The following is a 22,939-nucleotide window of genomic DNA, read 5'->3' on the forward strand; positions in this document are numbered from 1 at the left end:
TTCATTAAACTTGTATGCTTCTGGCGTTACCCAATGGGCTTTTTTCCCCTGTAAAAAACAATGTGCATTAAAGTGCATGCAGGCCAATACATTATTTCCATATGTATTAGAAACAAAATTAAATGTGTGAAGTGAGGACAAAGAAAGTAGAGTTGAAGGCCAAGAGATCATGTGTCAGATCAGATCTTGGATATCTATACTCATAATACAGACTGGCCTGACCATTACTTCTGCTGTGATGTACTGCTAATTCGATACAGCACATGCCAAAGGCAGGCAACTTTTGTTAATGTTATCTTAGAATGCTATCATTTTTCTTCGTTATAACCTCTTAAAACCATTTTTAGACATTATAGATAACCTTTTGGCTAGAAAGCTGCATGAATACTTTAATTACAGCTATTAAATTAGCTTTTGTAATAGAAATGTAATAATGTAAGCATGCCCTAAAATAACAAAAAGAATTATACAGGCTTTCCTGTTATTCTTCTGAAAGAAGAGAGGAAAGTTCATAAGCTTGTCTTTATGGTAGTATGCTCACATCATTAGGACTTTGACCCCAAATTTGTCATGTTGTCAATGTTGTACAATGCTTTAACATAGAATAACTATTCATACTTACCAGTAGCGCCTAAAATAAAACTCTTGGATCTATTTTTGCAATGGAATGCTTAAAGCGAGATACTATAGTCATATTTTAGTTTATTGAATACTCTCTATTATTGATTTGGATAGATTATGGCAGGCATTTGGAAAAGGCATATGATAGTGGCTAATAAAATGACTCAGTTAAAACTTGGAAAATTGGCATCCTATTCAATACTGTGTATTCTTGTTAGCCTACTTAGAGGCTAAACATATGTAAGGGTGTAACTTGAATGATAAACGAATTGAAAAAAAACTACACAAGACCAGTAGAGAATGAAAATGTTTGCATTTTCTTTAAAAAGTACATTTTCAAAGAAAATTGGTGTGATTAAGAATATCATTAAACTCAGTGGATCAAATATGTTCAGCATGATTCCAACTAAAATGAACCAATGGTATGTCACTTCATTTGCATAATGTTTCAACACATAAGCAAAGCATATTAATAAATAATCTAGAATTTGATAGATCTATTATATTAATTATTCATTTATCTTTCTTTATTACTTGGCCACTTCACTGAAACTTTCTCTGAGTTTACATTTCCTCCCAATTGGATTAAAAATATTCCCAAAATAAGTATAATTAAAACTACAATGTGTAGGAGATGGCCAGGCTGAGCCCAATGGAGGGGTCAAACGCAGCATAAGTCACCAATCCCTGCATGCCCACAAGAGATCTTAGTCCAGTGAACCTTAAATGCCTTTATCTCCTGCTCATTTCTCTTGATCACTGCTGTAGTTGGTCAGATTCTTGTAGAGAGCTTAAGCTTGCAATAAATCTTTATACTGATTCGAACTGCCTGAATCTCCTGATTTCGCAGGTGCTTGACATAATGTTCAACAAGTCAACATAGTAATCATCACACACTAGTGCCACTTTGTCAGATGTCTGTTCAGCCTCCCACTCCAAACCCCAAAAGCCCGCTAATATCAATCAAATAATGACCATATTATAAGATAAAAAAATAAACATTACATCTTTTGATATAGCTAATGTAATCATAGCCAAGCTACACATTCAGCTATCCCTTGCTATGTATGTTGTTGTCTGAAAAATGCATATTTGAAGACACTAGTGAAAACAATTTGGTCATTCTAGTAAGATTAATGCCTCAGGGCTGGTAAACTACTAGAACAATGGCGCAGCTTGGATATTGCACAGACATTCCCTTGAGGATATACAAAAAAACCCAAATCTTACCATATTTTTCTGGGATTTCCTGGGTTGTTTCCAAAGCTTACACTATATTTCAAGAAGGAATTGGAGCCCAGGAAGACACTCACATTCTGTATCTGTACCACTTCTGAAGAGAGAAGTGTTGCTCATCCAAGGTCAAAGATGAGCTATCCCAGGTCTGAGTGGTTTAAACACCCACAACCACTTTATTTCTTAGAATTGAGGTAGTTCCTGTTCAGGTAGTCCTCAACTTTTGACCACAATTGAGCCCAAAATTAATTTTGCTAAACGAGACAGTTGTTAAGTGAATTTTGCCCCATTTTACGACATTTCTTGCCAGAGCTGTTCTGTGAATCACTGCAATTGTTAAATTAGTAACATAGTTAAGTGTGAATCTATCTTTCCCATTGACTTTGCTTGTCAGAAGATCACAAAAAGTGATCATGTAATCGCGGGACACTACAGTTTTCATAAATATGAATCAGTTGCCAAGTGTCTGAATTTTGATCACATGACCATGGGGATGCTGCAATGGTTGTAAGTGTGAAAAACATAAGTCATAAGTCATTTTGTTCAGTCCCGTAGTAACTTCGAACGGTCACTAAATGAACTGTTGTAAGTCGAGGACTACCTCTATATCCAGATCTGTGCAGCCTTCAGCACTCTTAACCATAGAGCAATATTTATGCACTATGATAACATACACCCTTTGTAACAATAGTAAAATGGTTCAGAAGCAGTGGTGGGATTCTACCGGTTCAGATCGGTTCGAGCGCAGAGAGAGCGTGTGCAAAGCATGCGCTTAGTGAACCGGTTGTAAAACCGGTAGGATCCCACCCCTGTTCAGACAAAGACAAAGACTTTAAAATATTTTTCAGGTTGAACAATAGAAATAGTTATATAGAAAAAATGTGTAACCAATAGCAGCAATCATATGTAAACATTGAGTTTAGATGCAATCAAACAAGAAATGAATTAGAAGAGGGATGGCGCAAAATACCTAACCAAATGCTTGTTTTCTGCTTGATATATAATGGTATTTTGAAGTTCCACGATATTCTCCAGATGTTTAGAGCTTCCTCTTTAATCAACCTTGATAGCAAGAATCTTACACATCTGAAAGATGCCAGGTTGCCAGAAGGATAATGAGACACTGTTCCTGTTCATGTCAGGATCTGAAATTATGTATGTTATACAAAAGGGAAGAAAAATACTCATGGAGTATTTCATCATCCAGTTTACATGGAATCCACTGATAATTTTTTATTAGTGTTGTTGAAATTGTTATAATACAAACAGTGAAAATAACCTACCTTATTACATTTTCTTGTTTGCCAGCTTTGAGATTAGCCAGCAGTTATTTTTCTTTTAGTAGTTTGGTTTGTTCTTCTAGTTCGGCTAGAACAGTGATGGCTAACCTTTTTCCCATCGCGTGCCAGGAGCGTGGGGTGGGTGGGTTGCACGTATGCATGCCCATACCCATAATTCTATGCATCCCGCCCCCGCACATATACGTATCACTTGCCCCCCCCCCCCCGGTCCTGGCATGCGATGGCATGTTTTTCTCTCTCCCCAGGCTCCAGAGCCTTTCTAGGAGCTTTGGGAGGGTGAAAACAGCCTTCCCTGGTCCTCCGGAGACCCTCCGGAGGCCGGAAACGGCCTGTTTACCAACTTCCGGTGGGATGGTGGGAGCAGAAGTCAGCAAACAGGCCGTTTCCGGCCTCCAGAGGGCCTCCAGGCGGGGCCATTTTTGCCCTTCCCAAGCTCCTAGAAAGGCTCTGGAGGCTGGGGAGAGCAAAAAACGGGCCTTCCGGTCCCACCAGAAGTTGGCAAAGGGGCTGTTTCCACACACCCCCAGAGGGCCTTCTCCACCATCCCCCAAGGCCCTCTGGAGGCAGGAAACAGCCTGTTTCCCTACTTCCACGGGGCCCAGAAGTCCCGAAAATCAGCTGGCCAGTGTGTGCATGCGTGCTGGAGCTGAGCTCGCGTGTCCACCAATATGGCTACTCCTGCCACAGATTCGCCATCAGGGGGCTAAAAGATATTCAACCAAGAGTTCTATAATGCATGTTTTTATAATTGAATTCTGTTACTGTATAAGCAGCCCCCTCAGAGAGAACAAGTTTATTTTTAAAGGGACTGCCAGACATACACATTTGTTGCTCTAGGACAGAGTGTCAAACTCAAGGCCTGCAGGCCGGATCCGCAGGACCACCATGGAAACAGTGAAGGACTGGCCCACAGTGCCTCTGCTAGCGAAAACCGTGATGGCCTCCTGCAACGCTCTGCCAGTGAAAACCGAGCTTGGGAGGGCTGTGCGTGGCCCTCTCGAGCTCTGTTTTCATTGACAGAGAGTTGCAGGAGGCTGTCACAGCCGAAAATGGAGCCCCGGAGCCTGTTTTTTCTGGCAGAGCGCTCAGGCCACCACAGGCACCGACACAAGTGATGTTGAGCTGGCCATGCCCACCCTGGCCATGCCCACCCTGGCCCCTCGAGGTCAATCACAACCCTGATGCAGCCCTCAATGAAATTGAGTTTGACATCCCTGCTCTAGGACATTTCATAGAGTTCTGATCTTGAATATGGAAAGAAAACTTAAGTCACAAGTGAAATGTAAAATTTGCTATCCTCCAAACCTTAAAAAGCACGTAAAATATTTTCAAGAGAAACTACAAGAAGAAAAGTAGCTATTCATTGGATTGTTCAGATTCCATAAGACTTAGTGCTACATTTGCACAAGTTTAAAACCAACCTGACAGGCTTGGATAGTTTTATCTTGGGGGTGGGGTGGGGTTGTGCCATAGTGTATTGTATGAACTCAGTCTAGTTCAACATATTTTGCAAACCCAGAAAGCGGATTCAAAAATAAAATTAAGCATGTTTTTTGAACATAGTCATTATCATGCCATATAGATATTTCTTCAATATTTATGACTCTTGATATTTTCAAGTGAAAATGATGAAGTTAAAGTGGGGTAAGGTTGTATTGATTTAGGAATTTGGATGTGTTTTCCATTAACTTTTTGCTGTTTGCAGATTTCCCTTTCTATTAGCTATTTTGTCCTTCCTTCCTTGGCCTAGATTTTATTGGACTTGTTTCCATCTAGAAATCTGTTCACTCTTAAAGGAACTATGCCTTTTCTTCTGGGAATCTTTACAGTTAGCTAGCCAATCAAAACTTGATGTCAAAACCATTAAATAAAATCCTTTTTTTTTTCAGATCCTTGTTCCTTATTACCAGCTTTCTCCTTCATATGCACAGTTCAGAATATATGGAGAAAATGGCCTGTTACTAGTGTTAAAATTGCATGTGCAAAAGTTTTGTGTATGGTGGACATAAATGATTGTACAATAGATATCCTGTTGTGATTGTGATGGATACATAAATTTGCCCATTTGGTGGAGGGAAAGCACGAGGCAGTTGAAATAAGTGGACATAATCGATTGTTGCATGAAAGTCACTGGCGGGCAAAAAGGAAAAGAGCCAAAAAGAACCATTTACTATATTTCAGTGTGAAATTTGGTTATTGCATGTGAATGCTATCCATTTCCCATTTAGAATATCTTTTTGAAAATGTATTTTTTACACATTGATTTCTACATTTCATCTGTAAAAACTAATCTGTTATCAGCAAGTCTGTTTTTTCTGATTGCTGTAGTTTACCTAGCATTTCCAATAGCTTCTGGAATTTCTAGACATTTAACTAGCCCTGTCTTAGTTGATGGAAGTGGAGAATCTTATTATTTACTATTTTACTATTTAAAAGACTTCAAATCTAGATAGAGCAGTCAGAATTACAACAGCAGTCCAGCTATTACAATTGGTCATGTCATTTGAACCATAAAAACTCAAAACAGAGTCTACCACATTTAGAATGAATACTCTTTTATCATATTTCTGTAACATTGAAGCAGCATATATAAATTTATGACTGTCCTGTCCTGTCCTGTCCTGTCCTGTCCTGTGATCAAATAAGTATTTAGCATACAATAATTTTACAATTTTGGTTCTTTGATAAGAAAACAATTGATTTTACTTGAAAAATGTGTAGCAGAGATTGTTTTATGTCTTAGCATATACTGTACACAACACACATTTTCCATACTAACAACCCTCTTTACATACATATATTAAATCTTCTTTTTTAAAAAAATAAATATTTCAGAATGGTATATTTCCGAGCTGTACTGTTAGAGATAAAAATGTGCTATACTAAAATGTTAATTAATTCTATTATTCCACTCAGAATGACTCTAATATTCCAGTATCATCTTCTTTATAAATTATGTTTTCAGTATGACAATTTCTACATGCACATCCAATCTGAAAGTGTTAATCATTCTGCTCCAATCTGAAAATATTAACCATTAAGGACTTAGCATAAGATTGGTTCTTTGAGAGTTAAAACTGAAGCAATTGCGTCTGAAATGTCAGCTTTTTTTACTTGTACAAAGCTCCCAAATTATTTGCATCTCCACTTAAAACTCCATTTTGATTTCATCATGCATGATGCATAAGGAAGGTGTTTCAAAGAAACTAAACGTGGTAGTAGCTAGAAATATTGAACTAACACTTTTTCCCATAGTGATTGCACAATTATTATAATACATGTACGTTTTCATTATCATAACTTCTGACTTAATTAAAACCTCCACAGCATATTCACAAGGGGAACAGAGGATCCTCCATTTGAAACATAATTTTTAAATACTCAGGAGAAAGCAAAGTGAAACAAAAAAGCAATTGATTTATGCATACAAGCTGTGAGACTATTGATAATCATCTCTGGAGCTCTTGTCTCATATGCTTTAAAGTGGGCAGAAGTAGATCAGTATCTTTAAGTAGATCTCCAGATGATCTGCAGTAAATTGTCAAAGGTTTCTGTCTCTCAGTAATTTTAAGAGTATTGCAGCAAGTAAAAACAGGATAAAAAAGTAACAAGTACCACCTACCAGACCAGGAGTTTGGCTTTGTCTCACCTGTTTATTTTCTATTCATTGTTGCCCCTGCTTAGCAGGTCTCTATTTATCTACTGCAGCCAATTTGCAAATAAATCTGTGTAAAATCAAAACTTATATATGGCGATTATTTTAAATTGCTAAATTTAATGCTTTGCATTAGGCAATTACCCAGTCTCTTAGCAGCATTTTGCATCATTCATTTCCTGCATCCTACTTTATTTTTTCAAGTTCAGAATTGTGGCCAGAATTGTGGTCAAGGGGGGTACAAATGGGCCATCTATCCTCAAGGTAGATAAGGCTGAACACTTACTTTTTTTTTTTTTTTGCATTTTTTGGAGGGGGAGTATGGTTAAGGTTTTATAACACCTGTTGGTGTCTTAATCCTTGAAGAGACATTAAGATACCCATGTCATACCTCTTATTCCACCCTTCAAGATTCTGGCTCAGCCCTCTTATGAAATATAACCCATTACATGCCACCCAAAGCCTGGTGCAACCCTTGTGGCTTTTAAATTCTACTGTAAAGGAAAAGTCCCTAAAGCTTGAAACTTTCTTTGAGTACTTTAATTGAATTGTCCCTATACAAATGAGTCAACCTCAAGGCTGTAAAAGAGGTAGCAATCCTGAAATGTCTAAGGTTGCCTAAAGAACAATGTCTACCACAAGCAACTGTTGGGCAGCTGGAAGGTACATAAATGGTGATACTATTTCTGCCATATAAAATGTAATGTAGGTGGGAATTGTGGGGACAACAAAGAGCATATCCTTCTGTCTTAAGCAGTAGGTCCTCTTAGGTGGATTCAGCTCCTGCCTTTGCTGATTTAATTGGATAATAAGGTTATCTCTCTGTAACATGACTATTTTATAAACTCTTCGTGGCAGCCAGAGATACTCCAAAATGTTACAAGACAAATTCAGTTTGCTGTTCTAGAATCTTACTGCGTTCAAGATAGAGTTCATTCCCTTATAAAATGCAATATTCCATCTGATGCTTTAGTTTCTGTAGCATATTTTGGTCAGAAAGAATTCTTTTCCACACCCAAGGTATTTTTCCATTCCTATGGGATAGTGAGTCTCCCACAGCTTGGGACGGGCTGCTGGAAACAGTGGACCTATCTGGGATGAACGTTTGGAGAGACATAGTAAGTGGTTTGATTCTTGTTCAGAGCCTAATTTAATGCCATATTTGGAGTTAAAAAATCAGATTTTTCTTGTTGAAATATATTGTTTGTGATTAACAATGTTGGGAGGGATTCATATTTTTTCCCCTAAATGTGTCCTCTGGCTGTATTTGATCCCTAGGCATCTTGTCTGATTCTGCTTCTATCCTCTACTTGTGGGATTTTTTATCTGGGTTATGTGGTGAATATCTGTTGAATCATCATGTAGCAATCTGTGATTGATGCCAGATAGTCTTTCATTTTTTCTATTGACTTTTTAGAGAGAAGTGTGTGCTTTTTAAAACTTGGCCTTTAATTACAACTGTTATACTAGCTTGTCTAGATTTTTGCATTGCTCTCAAGAGACCCCAAACAATTTAAACCTCCCAAATGTTCAAGAGATGAATATTATGTGATTGTAATATTGATGTATGGCTGAGAACATAAACAGAAGTGATTTATGCGCTGGAGGAAAGAATGCATTTTGTATGTCTTGGGAACTTTTTGGTTTAAACACTGTTTACAGTAGATTGGTTCTAAAATGGAATTTTAATAGCTTTACTGAGGTTAGTAGAATTCAGTTTTTTTTAAAGGGTTGTTTGTCATTCTAGTTTTCTCAGTTCCAGAGCCAAATACCAGAAATGTACCAAGCATAATAATTATTTTTAATACTCATTTTTCATGTTTTTTCTTAAAAGCAAACCAATGGTTTTAAGTCCCATTAACATGCTATTTAAAAAAAAACCTTAATATTAACATCCAATATTTTTTCAGCATCTAACAAGGTAAGATTCAGCATTTTGGGACCTCCAAACCCCCATGGGTCTGTTTTATTTAACTAGTGGAGACATGGGTGAAAGTTTACAGCCAAAATTGATTTAGAAGAAATGAAACCTAATCAGTTGAAGGAGCAAATGTATATTAATGCCATTAAATCAGGGGTGTCAAACTTGATTTCATTGAGGGCTGAGTCAGGGTTGTGTTTGATCTTGGGGGGATGGAGTGAGTGTGGCCAGGGTGGGCGTGATCATCTTGACGTCGCTCATGTTGGGGGCACCTGTGGTGGCCCAAGCACTCTGCCAGTGAAAACGGGCTCCCGAGCTCTGTTTTCAGCTGCCACAGCCTCCTGCAACCCTCTACCAATGAAAATAGAGTTCAAGTTTTCCCGAGCTCCGTTTTCATTGGCAGAAGCACTGCGGGCCAGTCCTTCATTGTTTCCAGGACAGTCCCGTGGACCAGATCTAAGTACCCCTTGATTTTGACACCCCTGCATTAAATGAAGTAGATACCGATCACCTTCTCTGAATAATTACATGACACAAAGTAAAGCTTTCCCTTATTCATTTCAAATGCCATAGATTTCCCTTTTGTTCTTCACACTGTGAATTTATTCTCATTTTTTCTATTGCTTTATAGAGGATAGTACACAAATGCCTCAGTTCTAATGTGATAGATGTAAAATATCCTATTGCTCAATGTTGACCATAAGTGAGGTACTTTACACCTTGACACTTTAAGAAGTGTTGGAATTCAAATCCCATTATATACTCCCAGCTTGACCTAATTGCAATCCCAACAACTTTAAAAGATGCCTGGTACTGACTTAGCCAATAAATGTCACTATATGACCAATTACTACATGTCTTCAATAAAGTTTGCATACTGTGGTAAAAAAATAATTTGGGTTTGCATGCATAAGTAATCTCAAACTCACCCTGTCTTTTCTCCCTTGGGTCTGCACCCCAATGTAAATTGCATTTTAGCACATTCTTGGTATGTTATTATGTGCTGTCAGCTGCTAAATAAACCAGCTTTAATGTTTGGTTTAGTCTTTGTCCCATGTTGTGTATTAAATTAGAGTTTGTTTAAAGCCACAATTCCTAATGTACATTCAGTCAGGATGGAATCTGTTATAATGAACTTGAAACCTAGTTTGTATCTGTTCATAATCATGTGAGAGGAGAGGCAGTATGAGAATTTCCTTCCAACGAAGGCTCCAAATTGCCCTCTCTACCCAAGTAGAAGTCATGCAACTCCACTTATTATTATTTATTCTTCTATCAACAGGTTGTTAGATCCAAATCAGGACTCAACCACCCCCATTGCGGAGAAGGGAAAATATGATCCTTTCTTCTAAGCCTTTTTGTTTAGAAAAGAGAAGGATTTTTCCTGAACTGACTTGCTGCCATTTTTAAAAAGTTAATCTACCATAATCTACAAATTATGAATAAAAAGCAAAGATGGAGCTGCACAATTTGCATTTTACCACATCTACCATATTTTTTACCATATAGTCAGTCTACCTACTACATCACAATGTTTCCAAGCTTTGGCAATGTATATGGCCTTCAGTTCCCAGAATTCCTTATCCACCATGTCCTTTACTGAGAATTCTGGGAGTTGAAATCCACTCATCTAAAACTTAACCAAAGATTGAGAAACACTGATCTGGTATTATATTATTCATTCTGACTGGCAATAGTCTCTAGGGCTTAATACAGGAGCATTTTCAACTATATCTATCAATGTCATAAATTAAATTTGGGGTCTTCTACGTGTGAGACAGATTCTCGACCGTGAAACTATATTCCTGATATCTTATGTAACTCTGTAATTTACATTGATCTGTGGGTATGGCCACTGAGTGTTACTTTAAGTATAGCTGCCTGTGCATTAAAACATTCCAAACCTTTTTGGGGTTAGACATCTCTTGTCACATTATGCAGTTGTAATTTTCCTTTCACTAGAAGCCTGGGGTTGGTAGGGAGTAATCTTCCCATTATAACAGTTCATCATACAAAGAAAAGTATTAATGTATGGAAATGTTTTGCCACTTTTCCTTCCCCTTCTTCTGTGGAAGGTGCCAATGCTAAGTAAGTAGGTATATTACTTCAAAATGCTTAGAACAGCACGGCTGCATATTTATTTATTTATTTTTCATTTCCCTAATGCCTCTCCTGCTTCAAGCCAACTCAATACCTCTATCCCCATCACAAAGGGTAGCTGACAGGTGTCCATGCTATTAAGCCTTGGCATTATAAATAAATTATTCATTCATTTCCTTTTGGATAATTTCCTATTGTATAAACAAAACATGCTATCCTGTTTGGGTTTTTTTTTTTTAAATAACCACTGGCCTTAACTTCCTGTTCATCAGCTAGGAATGAAGCTTACGTTTTGGCTATACAGCTGCTTTTCCATCTCATTTGACATAGTCAGATTCTTTGCATGTATAAACTGCATAAATGCATAGAAAATTGTGTGTGTGGTTTTTTTAAAAAAAATCTGTGTTTCTAAGTGTTCTGTGATGATTCTTTTCTCTTTATTAGCAAAGATGAATCAGCTCATACAAAAGACCCCGGAGACAATTACGCACATATTTTTTGTTCCTTGGGAACACCTTTGTAACATTTATAGAGTGCAAGATATTGAACTGTGTTTAAAGAAACTGAAGCACTATTGTTTCTGTACAAAAGGTTATATTACTTAAAACATTTTCCATTAAATCCCACCTTCTTCGCCATGGCACTGGAGCCACACTGTCTGACAATAGTACGATACTTGTCATCTCTTACTGGATAACTGAGGAGAAGGAGGGCCATTTTAGAGCAAGGTGCCACTTTAAACATCTAAGGGGCAGATAAAAATTGTTTGCTTCTAGTGGTATTAAACGTGGATTAAGTTTGTAAAAACACACGAGCTATACTGAATTGAGGTTATTGTTTCAGAAAGTGATAACTGAAAATCAGTTGCAACTTAGTCATACAACACTGTTAGTTTACGACTTTACTGTGCGGCCTTTGATTTAAGACTGTTTGGTTTTATCATAGCCTTATACAAATTTATGATTAAAACTTCCGCTACTCAGTTGCCAGAGGGTATTTTTTATTAAGCATATCTGTAGACTACCATTAATTAGGCTACTGAGATTACAACAAAGTACTGTTTCTCTGTCTTTCTTTCTCCATATCCCTTTGCCATGTAAGTAAATATAAGGAAAAGTTAATACCTTAAAACAATTGTCTCGGTTTATCAATTTTATCTTTACAGATAAAATTGTGTGCTTTTGCTGTTCTAACAGCTATTATTTAAAAAAAGAACATTGAAAGAGCAGATGTTTCTCACCTCTTCGTGTCTGCCACGTAGTTAGGCGGTTAGGTGTTAATATAAAGTCGGTAAAATTCCCAGGTTGTGGCTGAAATGTTTTCCCTTATAGAAAGTTGTCAATTATTAAAGGCCCCTCAGGGCTTCTGACTGAATCTCTGGAAAGAGATTGGTTAATGACCCACACTCCGGCCTTTGCAGAACTCAAAACCTTTCTTACCATTTATTCATTTAGTATAGTATCTCATTTTACTGCATTTGGAAAGGTTTCATCAGTTATCCTTGGCTGCATGTTTACATTATGGAAGTACCCAAATGGTCTCCTGAGAGGTAGAACTTCAGCTACGGATTGGATCTGCTTTATCTATCACCGGAGAGAACATATTGCCAACAATGTTTGTGTGTTGTTTAGTCAGGGGTGGGCTTCAAAACTTTTAGCAAGGGGTTCTCTGGCCAGTTGCTGGGTGGGCGTGGCCATGGTATGCATGGCCTAGTCGGCGTCCTGCACTGTGGGGGTGGGTGTTTTTGCCCTCCCCGGTCTCTGGAGGCTTTCCTCGAGCCTTCAGGAGGGCAAAAATGGCTCCCCAGGCTCCAAAGCCCATTTCTGGCCTTCCTGAACTTTCCGGAAGCCTCCGCCCACATCCTGCACTTACCTGCATCCAAAACGGGCCGCATGGGGACTCCTGGGAGGGGTGGGGCGGGCCAGCCAGTAGTGGAATTTGGGGGTTCTCTGAACTGCACAGAATCTTAGCTAGAGGTTCTCCTGAACCTCCAGCAGCCCATCCCTGCTGTTAGTACTTGTCCTCACATCTTTGGCATCTGTCCCCTTGACCACAAAGAACAGAACTGGCTGTCAAGTACCTTTTGCTCATCTTGCTAATTTGAAAATAAACCTGACTGTTCTTAGTTGGATTTATGCACAGATTTGTAGGCAGAATATTGTATCCTTGGGCTGTTTTCACAAAAAGAGATAAATGCCACAAAATTGTCTGGAAATCTATAAAAATAACGGATGTACACAGAGATGAACAAAAATAGTGTCTCTAAGTTTGGCGATACAACTAGAAAGGACATGAGCCAGGGACAGGTTTTTACTTCAGAAAAAATGTACTTACTTGGATCTTCCTGATTCCTCTGAAAATTCACCTAATATATTTTAGTGGCTGTTCAATTTATTTTTGATTTGATTTGAATAGCTAGCCAACCATCTCATTTGTGACTTTAGATGGCTCACATAATTAAACCAAACAACAAAATCAATAACAAAAATACAAAAGTCAATAAAAGCAATAACTTCCTTAAAACCAGATTAAATCCCAATTAAAACCAGAAATTAAAGTTACTAATGGGTCAATATTTGAAGGTGTTTTTTTTAAAACTGGTAATCCCCAGTATTTGAAATTGTCATGACTTTTTTTCCACTTAATATATGTTCTCTGGAATTAAGTGGGGTATCATGGCCACATAATCTTTAATGACCCACTGTAACCCTAGTCCTGGATTAAACGAAGAGGGCAAAAACGTCAGTTTACCAACTCACCTCTTACAACTTGTCTGGTTTTTCAGAATAGCAGGAAAGGCCCCCTGGCCGATGCCCCACTCTCTGGGGCTTTTGAATTTCTAAGACCAGGGAATCTGCCTTCTCCTGTATTGCTCTCAAGTTATGAGAACACTCCTTCCAGAGTTTCATTTTCTCAGCGTTTATGCAGTTTCTAAAGATGTATCACTTTCAACAGGTGTTACATTGTTAGATGACTGTAATATTTATTTTGTTGTTTTTAAACTGCATTACTATCTTGCAATATTTTCTTTTCTGTCATTAATGCTGCTTACCACTTTGATTGCTCAACAGTAGCAATAGAGTATGAAAAAAAAAATGAAGTGTTTTAAATTCCGTAGCATTCTTTAATTGACATTTGTGTTACACTCCCATCTGCTTTGTAGAATTGGGTGACTTTTGCGTATTTGAAATGTTGAAGTAATGCAAGAGTGGTTGCATTGTATAGCACTGGGTGGAGTCCCCCCCCCCCCATCAGTTCCGGTAAATTAAATATAACTTTGTGAAGTTTTGTTTTCTTTGTTTGTCTCATTGATAGTATATACTATTGGAGGGTGGTGAAAGAGAAGAATAAATAGTACTTCTACTTGGGACAGAATGGCAGCATTTTTCTTTTCTCATTTATCCCAACATGAACTGTGAGATAATTTCCTTCTTTTGTAAAAATAATAGGCTGAACTTGAAGAAGTGAAAGAATTAGAATTATAAAGTGGAACAACTATTTCACACTGCATATCAGAAATGGCACCAAATGCTTGAGTGATATTCCCATATTTTAAAAAACTGGCACACAAAAAAATATGCTAATTTCTGAGAGCCACCAATTCTTTATTAGTATTTTTCTCCTTGCAATAGTAAGCATATACGGTTCTCAGGGATGCTTATATCTAACTTGCAGGCTCAGCTCTGGCCTTCCATAACTCATTCATACCAATTGACAGAAATTTCTTGGAACTGTCAAGTATGTATGGTCCCACAACAAGACAAAAACAGACTCCAGATTACTAAAATCAATAAATGTGGTTTCAACAGCTCATGCTATAATCCTTAGACTGCCTTTGTTTTTTCCCCTCATAATATTGACATTTTCTAGATATGCTTTATCTAGTTCAGGGGTGTCAAACTCAAGGCCTGTGGATGCGGCCTGCGGGGCACTTAGATCTGGCCTGTGGGGCTGCCTTGGAAACGGCAAAGGATCGGCCCGCGGTGCCTCTGCATGCGTAAACAAAGTTTGGGAGGCCCGTGCACCCTGGCCACATACACCCCAGCCACGCCCCCCCCACCCCCCACTTGAGATCAAATACAACCTTGATGCAGCTCTTAATGAAATCAAGTTTGACACTCCTGATCTAGTTTATCAGTGCAGTATTTATTATATTCCCATTTCTGGAAGTAAGATATTTTGCAGCCTGTTAAGGATACCTGATAAAGGTAAAAATAATAAATTAATAACCCTAATCAGTTGCCTCCCATCTGCAGGTTAGTCTATTATATCTGCAATCAGAACTTTTGCACATTGTACAATGCATGAAACATTAAATTAGCCATACCCCTATTTCTCAGGCTGAAGTGTTGACAAGTATAATTCAATATATACTTTAATAAGTATTGGAAATATGTACTTTGTTTCTCCTTTCAGCATTTGGATCAGAGCTACTTATAGTAGCCAGAATAATAAAGCTATATTTCTTGATTATTTTTTCTGATTGTAGCTTATTACAAAAAACCCTTTAATTTTGACTTAGGTGGTGTGCGTCATTCATTACAAATAGTGGAAATAATTACTGAATACTTGCCATTACAGTGTTCCTGTCATAAGACAAAGTCATAAGTTAGAAACATACAAAAACAGTTTCAAAGCAGCCAATTTTTTTTTTTATCAGGTCTCACATGTACTGAACTGCTTCACATACCTTGATTTCTGGATTTTTTAAACAAAAAGTTCAGGATTGACATTAGATACACATATTTAAATATTGAAACAATCACATGAGGAATAATTCATACTATTTATATTGAAGTACAAGATCTGAAACTAGTTTAAAAGAACTGGTTATTTACTTGTAACTAATTATTTGAGTGTTCTTTTGTGAATTCACATATTTGCACCTGCAGACAGCCTCTTCTGAATCTTCTATAATTCATAGAGTTTTGGTAGGGGCCCCATTTTTGTGCATAACAAGCATGGTTAGATATAGCTCAATTTCCAAGAAATTGGAACTCAGAAGGAACATAAGATTATTTGAGACTAAATGTAGTAAGTGCATAGATCGCATGAATTCACAGATGATCCATCATTTGTACATACGTAACCAATTTTTCATCCTGATCTCTGCATACACATGGATGACCAGCTATTTTATTACTAAAGTTTAATAATTGTTCCATTTGGAATACATTGAGAAAAGGGACCCAGTGTTTTAGATGGGCTTTAGTCAAATTAAATGCTGTTTAATTGTTTGACCCAGTAGAAGATAAGCATCAAGTGAATGGAGCAATCTCTAACATCAAGAGACTGGGGAAAAGGATAGGTAATAAAAAGTCCTGAATCAGTTGGAATGTTGATATGGATTTTGGAAGAAGGCATATCTGGTGAAGGGCTACTTTATTTCTATTAAAAATGAAGAAGTGTAATCTTTATATAAAGCACATAATTTTCTTGCTTGCCAAGCTGATATTATAGAAAGATAAATTACTATGATAGTAATATGCAATAGATGAATAGAAATAATAGATTATGTAAGTTTGAAAATGTTTATGGAGCTGATAAGGGAAAGGCATCAGGCAGGGAACAGTAAGGATACCGGTTGATAAGATTGAATGAAACGTTTTATAAAATCCTTCACTTTTTTGATTAGAAAAGAAGAGATATGCTGTCTTTTTGTTATGACACATTGTATAAAAAATTCCATTTAGCTGCATAATCAGCTCTTTTGAATTGCTTTTAAGAAGCCAGGGCACTGTTCTTGGCCTTGGATCTGAAGTATGATAGAATCCAATCCTCTGAATTGTAAAATGGGAGGAGTCAAAGTTCAGATGATATACATACCGTGATAGATGGATAGTAGACAAAGATGGTTTAGGAGATGGTGATATTTTCAGTGAGTGACACAACACAGAACCTGGGCTTCTAAGAGGGATAAGGATGCAGTTGGTCAAATTTCTGCACATGCTTGCAAAAATTATGATCAACTGGGAATCAATAAAAGATATACAACAAATCTTCCCCACAAGAAAATAAAGGTCACTCGGGGGTGGTTTATATAAAGAAGTTCTTTTTACAGATGCGGACAGCTGGCAACTGAAGACATTAGAAACGCTGTTGGAAGAGGGAATTAACTTATCTTGGTTACAGTATAATCAACTTCAATTGAGATGGAAAGAGGACCAAAAAACTGGTATAATGATGCATGAAGAAGAATTGGTTAGACATATAAAAGAGAAAGGCCCAATGCATATTAAAAGGGTTTATAATGTCTTGCTGGAAAGGGATTCAGAAACTGAATTGGTTAAAGATTGTATGATAAAGTGGGCACAAAATTTTGCAGAACCAGTGATGTTGGAAACATGGGAAAAAATATGGGTTCAGAATGTTAAATTTACACAGTCGCAGAATTTGAGGGAAAATTTTTATAAAATGTTTTACAGGTGGCATTTAGATCCTAAGAAATTATCGTGTATGTATCCTAATGTTCAACCAAAATGCTGGAGGTGTGATTGCCTAGATGCCACATATTATCATATGTGGTGGACTTGTAAGAAAGTGAAGGCTTTTTGGATAAAAATTTGGTGGGTTATGCAGAATGTTTTAAAGAAAAAAATTCAGTTTTCCCCACAATTGTTTCTATTAGGTATAGTTAAGGGTTTCACATTGGGTGAAGTAAAGCTGATACTGTATATGATTACAGCAGCGAGATTACTGATAGGTCAATATTGCAAAAATGAAGCTATGCCTACTGTTGAAGAATGGACTTTGAAGATGGCCAGTTTTGCAGAGATGGCGAAGATTTCAGCATACTTAAAAGATCGGACATAAGAGACTTATGTATGGGAGTAGAAAAAGTGGATAGATTATGTGCAGAATAAATATCAAACTAGGAAATATCAGATAGCTTTTAACTGAAAGTATTATATAGGGATAGAATAATTGAACTTTGTGAAGATGTGAAAAATATACAGGGGTGGAGGGGTTCAAGTTTTATAAAAAGGGGATTTTGATTTGGATTATATTTTGTGGAAGTCCGGGGGGGAGGGGAAGGTTAGGGAGGGTCAGGGAGGGTTGGGGGGGGGAATTGGGGAGAAAATGTAATTGTAAAACTTTTTCAATTAAAAAAAAAAAAAGAAAAGAAAAGAAAGGTTTTTCTTAGCGATGGGGATATATTTACCCCCTTAACAGGATACAAATCTGTGGTGGGATTTTATAGATACAATGTAGGATGCAGGCTCCATTTGTGACTGATCAAAACAAGTGTTTGGTTAGGACATATTTATTCCATGCCGTATAGATTGTTAACGATAAAATGGAAAGTATGAAGCACCAGTTCTCTGTAGGATTATGTTGCACTTTGGATCCAGAGTTGAAAAAGTGCATCAGAGCAAGCAGGTACCTCTTTTAAAAAGCTATGTTTCTCCTGGACATTTAAGTGAGGTACATGCTTAGTTGTTTGGCCTGAATCAACTGTTGCCACTAAAAAAGTTAGTATCTGTGGACTAATTCTTCCAGCTTAAATGATAGACATGATATCCTGAAGGAGATGAATACTTGTGCGTAAAAAAAAAAATTCCCTTGAAACAGAATAGTGTGTTCCATTGTTTCAGAATTACCAAATTTCCTTTCTGTTTTGGAGTACATAGGTTGAAAATAGCCTTAGTGGTTCAAACACTTCAGAGAGCATGCATCTTCCGTGATCCAGCCACAGTTTTTGCTGCCAGGGGAGGGTCATAAAAAAAACGGCACGTAATGTGCATTGTGCATTTCTTTTACATTTCTTTCTTCCTCTCTTAAATCAGACAAGGCTCCTTTTGGGTAGCACACAGAAAATCTTTGCACCCAGAACTAAAGATATCACTGGCTTCTGAAGTCTGAAGTTGTGGTTGGTGATTATTTAGCAACTGTCTCGAATATTTCATAATCTAGAAACAATTGTTCAGCAAATCAACTTCCTATACTTACTGCAAAACCAGAATAGTTGCCCAAACAGTGTCTTTTTAAATGCTATATAGCAGGAGTCTCCAACTCCTGGTCTGCAGACCAATAGTGGTCCGCAGACCATTGGGAACCAGGCTGTGTAAGCGGTGGACTAGCGCACAGAGGTCCGTTTGCGCAAGCAGTTAATGCACATGTGAAACAGTCCCCTCTCCTTCCCCCCCCCCCCGCCACAACCTCTGCTGCCGCCACCACTGCCAGTGGTTGGGGATTGCTGCTATATAGCAATAAAATGATAATGTCCCATCAATTACACCATTAACTTGCACTAATTCAATAGCAAAATTTAGTTAATAGCATTAAAATTCTGGTTTGAGTTACATATTTGTCTCAAAAGGTAGCCTTTCCAATTTAGAAAAAAAAATAAATTGCCAAAATACAAAGAATCTTGCAAATATAAGAAATAAGAGGGTAACCACTTTTATTTAATTTCTTGATACTGAAGCACAGAGCTTGCAAATCTCACTAAACAAAGGGTTACAGCCTATCTTAGAACGGCTTTTATGAGACACTTCTAACTAACTGCTTGTTTCTTCCTCCTTTTTGCAGATACCACTCATCAAGCTCGTCCCGTATCCCACAGGCCTTATTACACCTTGCCCAACGGTAACCATGAGAGACGATCTGTCCTCACCATTACTGAGCCTCCACGATTCCACTTCCAGGCCAAAGGAAAAAACATCCGCCTGGATACCCATTCTCGGAAGGCCATCCGAAGGAACAGTTTCTGCAATGGCATCACTTTCACTAACCGTCCTATTCACCTCTATGAGAAAGTGCGTCTGAAGCTGGTATCTGTGCACCATGGCTGGAGTGGGGCGTTGCGTTTTGGCTTCACAATTCACGATCCATCACAGATGAATGCCGGTGACATTCCAAAATATGCCTGCCCAGACCTGGTGACCCGACCAGGCTTCTGGGCTAAAGCTCTGCCAGAGAGGTTTGCACTAAGAGACAATGTCCTGGCCTTCTGGGTTGATCGTCAAGGGAGAGTTTTCTATAGCATTAATGATGAAGAGCCAATTCTGTTTCACTGTGGCGTCAAAGTCTCTGGTCCTCTCTGGGCGCTGATAGATGTCTATGGGATCACTCATGAAGTGCAAATACTAGGTAGGTGTATCCTTCTAGATGCTAATCTTAAAAAACACAGGAACTGTTATATGCTGGCCAGGAAGCCAAATTGAATTTCTGAACTTTGAAATAAGATTGCTGCAGATTGTTTTTCCTTTTCTCCCCTTTGTGGTTTTCATTTTGATTGAAGTAGAAAGCTAGAAGTGTCAGAAAATATTACTGATAAAAAGTAGGGCATATTTCATTTATGGTTCCAATGCCATATAGTTTCTTGAACTGGCCTTTGGTCACAAGATAAACAGTCTCATTCTCTCAGTTAGCCTCTTGAACAAAGGCATTTTTAAGTAAAGCTGCTACCTGTTTGAAAACGTAAATTGCAGGTGCCAATCTTCATTTTCATTTTCATTGGGTCCCCAGTTCTTTTACTGTGCTGAAACATTGTTTAGCCAATTAAAAATAATCCTTTTTCTAGGTTTACATTGACCATAAACTAATCAGGTGGCCTGGGTTCATGCAATATTAAACCACAAAAATTAAGCAAAATTAAAACTAGCAAATTTTAGAGAGATGTATAGAAGTAGTTCTAGGCTTCTAACTGACCTGATTGAACATGTTGTGAATGCAATGTAAACATATTCACTTCCATTTCATAGAAGAAAGCCTTGCAAAATTCTTAAGAGGTTGACTATTTTCCAAGCAAAAATTAACATTTTTTGAGTTTTTTAATCTGAACAGAATTTTTGGGGGAAAAGGCAGACTCTGCCTGTCTTCCCATTAGAACAGAACTGGACAATATTTGAAGCTGTTAGCAAAGCTGACAAAAGAAATGCTGAAAACTGGGCAGGTTCTAACAAGGGACTATGTAGAAAAATGTTCGCCCCAAAGTCCCTAACTCCAGGACTGGTTATTGGCCTGTACTACAGAATGTTGGTGACTCATTCTAAGTCACCCTTTTCTTGCTCAATCAGTGGTGACTCCATTGTTCTAAGCCACCCTCTTCTTGCTCAATCAGATGACCAGAAGTGGAGCCCTCATTAAGGGACTGGAAAGATCCCAAATATCTCATTCAACAGGCTATCTTAGCCTGGAAGTGTAGATGGAATTTAGCAGTCCAGACTTCATGCAAGCCCAGTGAGTTGAGTGTAGGAAGCTTTCATTGCTATCTCTTGAGCACACATGTAACAGCAAGCTGCACACTAAACTTAGCATGTGAGAAGTTGGTTCTTCAAAGGAAGTATTCAACTCCAGAGGAAGAGGCAGGATATAATCAAATAAATATTCTTTTAAGAAGTCCTATGGAAATCTGTCTTTATGTTCTCTAATATGACCAATTTGGATTTTAACTAAATTATGCAATAATAAATAAGTGAGGGCAAAGGTTTAATGCTTGTAGCATCCCTTCATAACACGTTTCTATTTCCTAATAAGGTTGCATATTTTTGCTCTTAGTTTCAATTAGGCTTTAGCTTTTGGAATCGTGTATACCAGTGACTGTGAAGGCCGTGTACATGAAAGAAAGTTTTGTTGGCTCATCCTTTGACTTCTTAGGATAGTAGCCGTATGCATCTGTATGTAGGGAAGGACTATCCTCTTCTTTCTTCTGCAGTATAGGCTTTATATCTGTTATCTCTTTTAAAGGCTACTTATGAGTCTCACATTATATTTCAGACCTATCATGCTTTTAAGTAAGATCTGCACCTAGGTAGAAAAGAAACACCACTTTTCTGTCTATTGGAAAACACCAGCATAGACAACAGTATTGTGATTTTCTATCTAAGAGATTGGAAGTTTTGTTCTCCTTCACCCCCTCCTCCTTTGTGACTCTTATCTCATGTAGACATGAACTTAATTCTCTTGATTTATCACCAATTTCTACAGTTTAGGAGGTGGGGGAAAATGATTTCACTCATCCCACCTAGAAATACAGTTCCTACTTTTGTCTTTTCAGGCAAGTCTGTTAGGATATGTTTACAGAGAATTAGGGATTGTGATTGCTGCTTCAGATTTTAGTTCATGCTTGTGATGTAGTCTGCAGTTTCAAGTGCCCTCAGAACATGCCTCTGGTGTAATATGGGTTATCTGACTAAAGCGGCTGCCAGTCACCCTGTTTTACCTTTTTGTTGTTTACTGCATCTCTCTGCAGCTCTATAAGGAAGGAGTCCCTTCATGCTATTATAGGCATGATTACAGAGGATAATTTAGCTTCAGGATAATGTTATGTGATGTTCTATAGATGATATAATGAATACATTAATGGAACTTGTCAGATTATGGTTTAAACACACATCCATAAAAAGTAAAGCCATTTTTAAAAAAATCAGTACCACTTGGTTTTTTTTTAAACCTGACTCTATCTGTTTGATTTCTAAGGCCTTCCAACCGAACATTGATTCTTGTCAATGTTAAGATACAATATGATACAACACAACACAACACAACACAACTATAACAGAGGGAATAATGGGCAGAACAGACATATGTTAACCAAAACAGGCACTCTACATCTGATGGACACACTCCAACCTATCTCAGAATTTAGCAAAAATATTTTTTTTCTTATAAATCTTGCAAGATTGAGGCATTGAACCATCACAGCGATACAGTTCTAAAGTTCTGGTGCCCAACAGAGAAGACACACTTTCAAAGTCCCACCAGATAATAACCATATCTAGTTTGTCAGAAATTTGGGGCTAGGCAAGAATAATGGGAGAGAGACAATCCCTATGCCATTAAGTCTTTTGGGAAATGGCCAGTATCTTAAATTGAATGCAGAAACCTAATCTGTTTACTCACATAGCAGAGGCTTTACATGTCAACCCTATGAAATACACCAGAATAGACCACCAATGTCACAGGAATGGCTGTGTTTTATTAATATAAGATTTACTCCTTGAGTCATTGAAGAGCCAACCTAAGCCTACTCCTACTATTTCTTTTCCGGAGTGTAAGGAATATGTATGCACTTGTTTCTGTAATGGCTTTTGAATATTCTTCTCAAGGCCATTTCTGTGGCTCTCTACATCCATAAATATCCCATAACTGCTCATATTG

The 22,939-nt window shown here is 37.7% G+C and overlaps 1 protein-coding gene across 1 annotated transcript in view; it reads left to right on the forward strand.

The window, feature by feature from the left end:
• The window catches only part of NEURL1B (neuralized E3 ubiquitin protein ligase 1B), a 225,213-nt gene that overhangs the window by 193,756 nt on the left and 8,518 nt on the right, over positions 1-22,939 (forward strand). The window contains exon 2 of the mRNA XM_070933965.1: positions 19,367-19,927. Within this exon, the coding sequence (XP_070790066.1) occupies positions 19,367-19,927 (561 nt within the window). The remainder of the gene's footprint in view (positions 1-19,366; positions 19,928-22,939) is intronic.

Source organism: Pituophis catenifer, unplaced genomic scaffold (genome assembly GCF_029215685.1).
Source record: "Pituophis catenifer annectens isolate HBS135680 unplaced genomic scaffold, rPitCat1.0.hap2 SCAF_2, whole genome shotgun sequence".
In the NCBI taxonomy this organism is placed as follows: Eukaryota; Metazoa; Chordata; class Lepidosauria; order Squamata; family Colubridae; genus Pituophis; species Pituophis catenifer.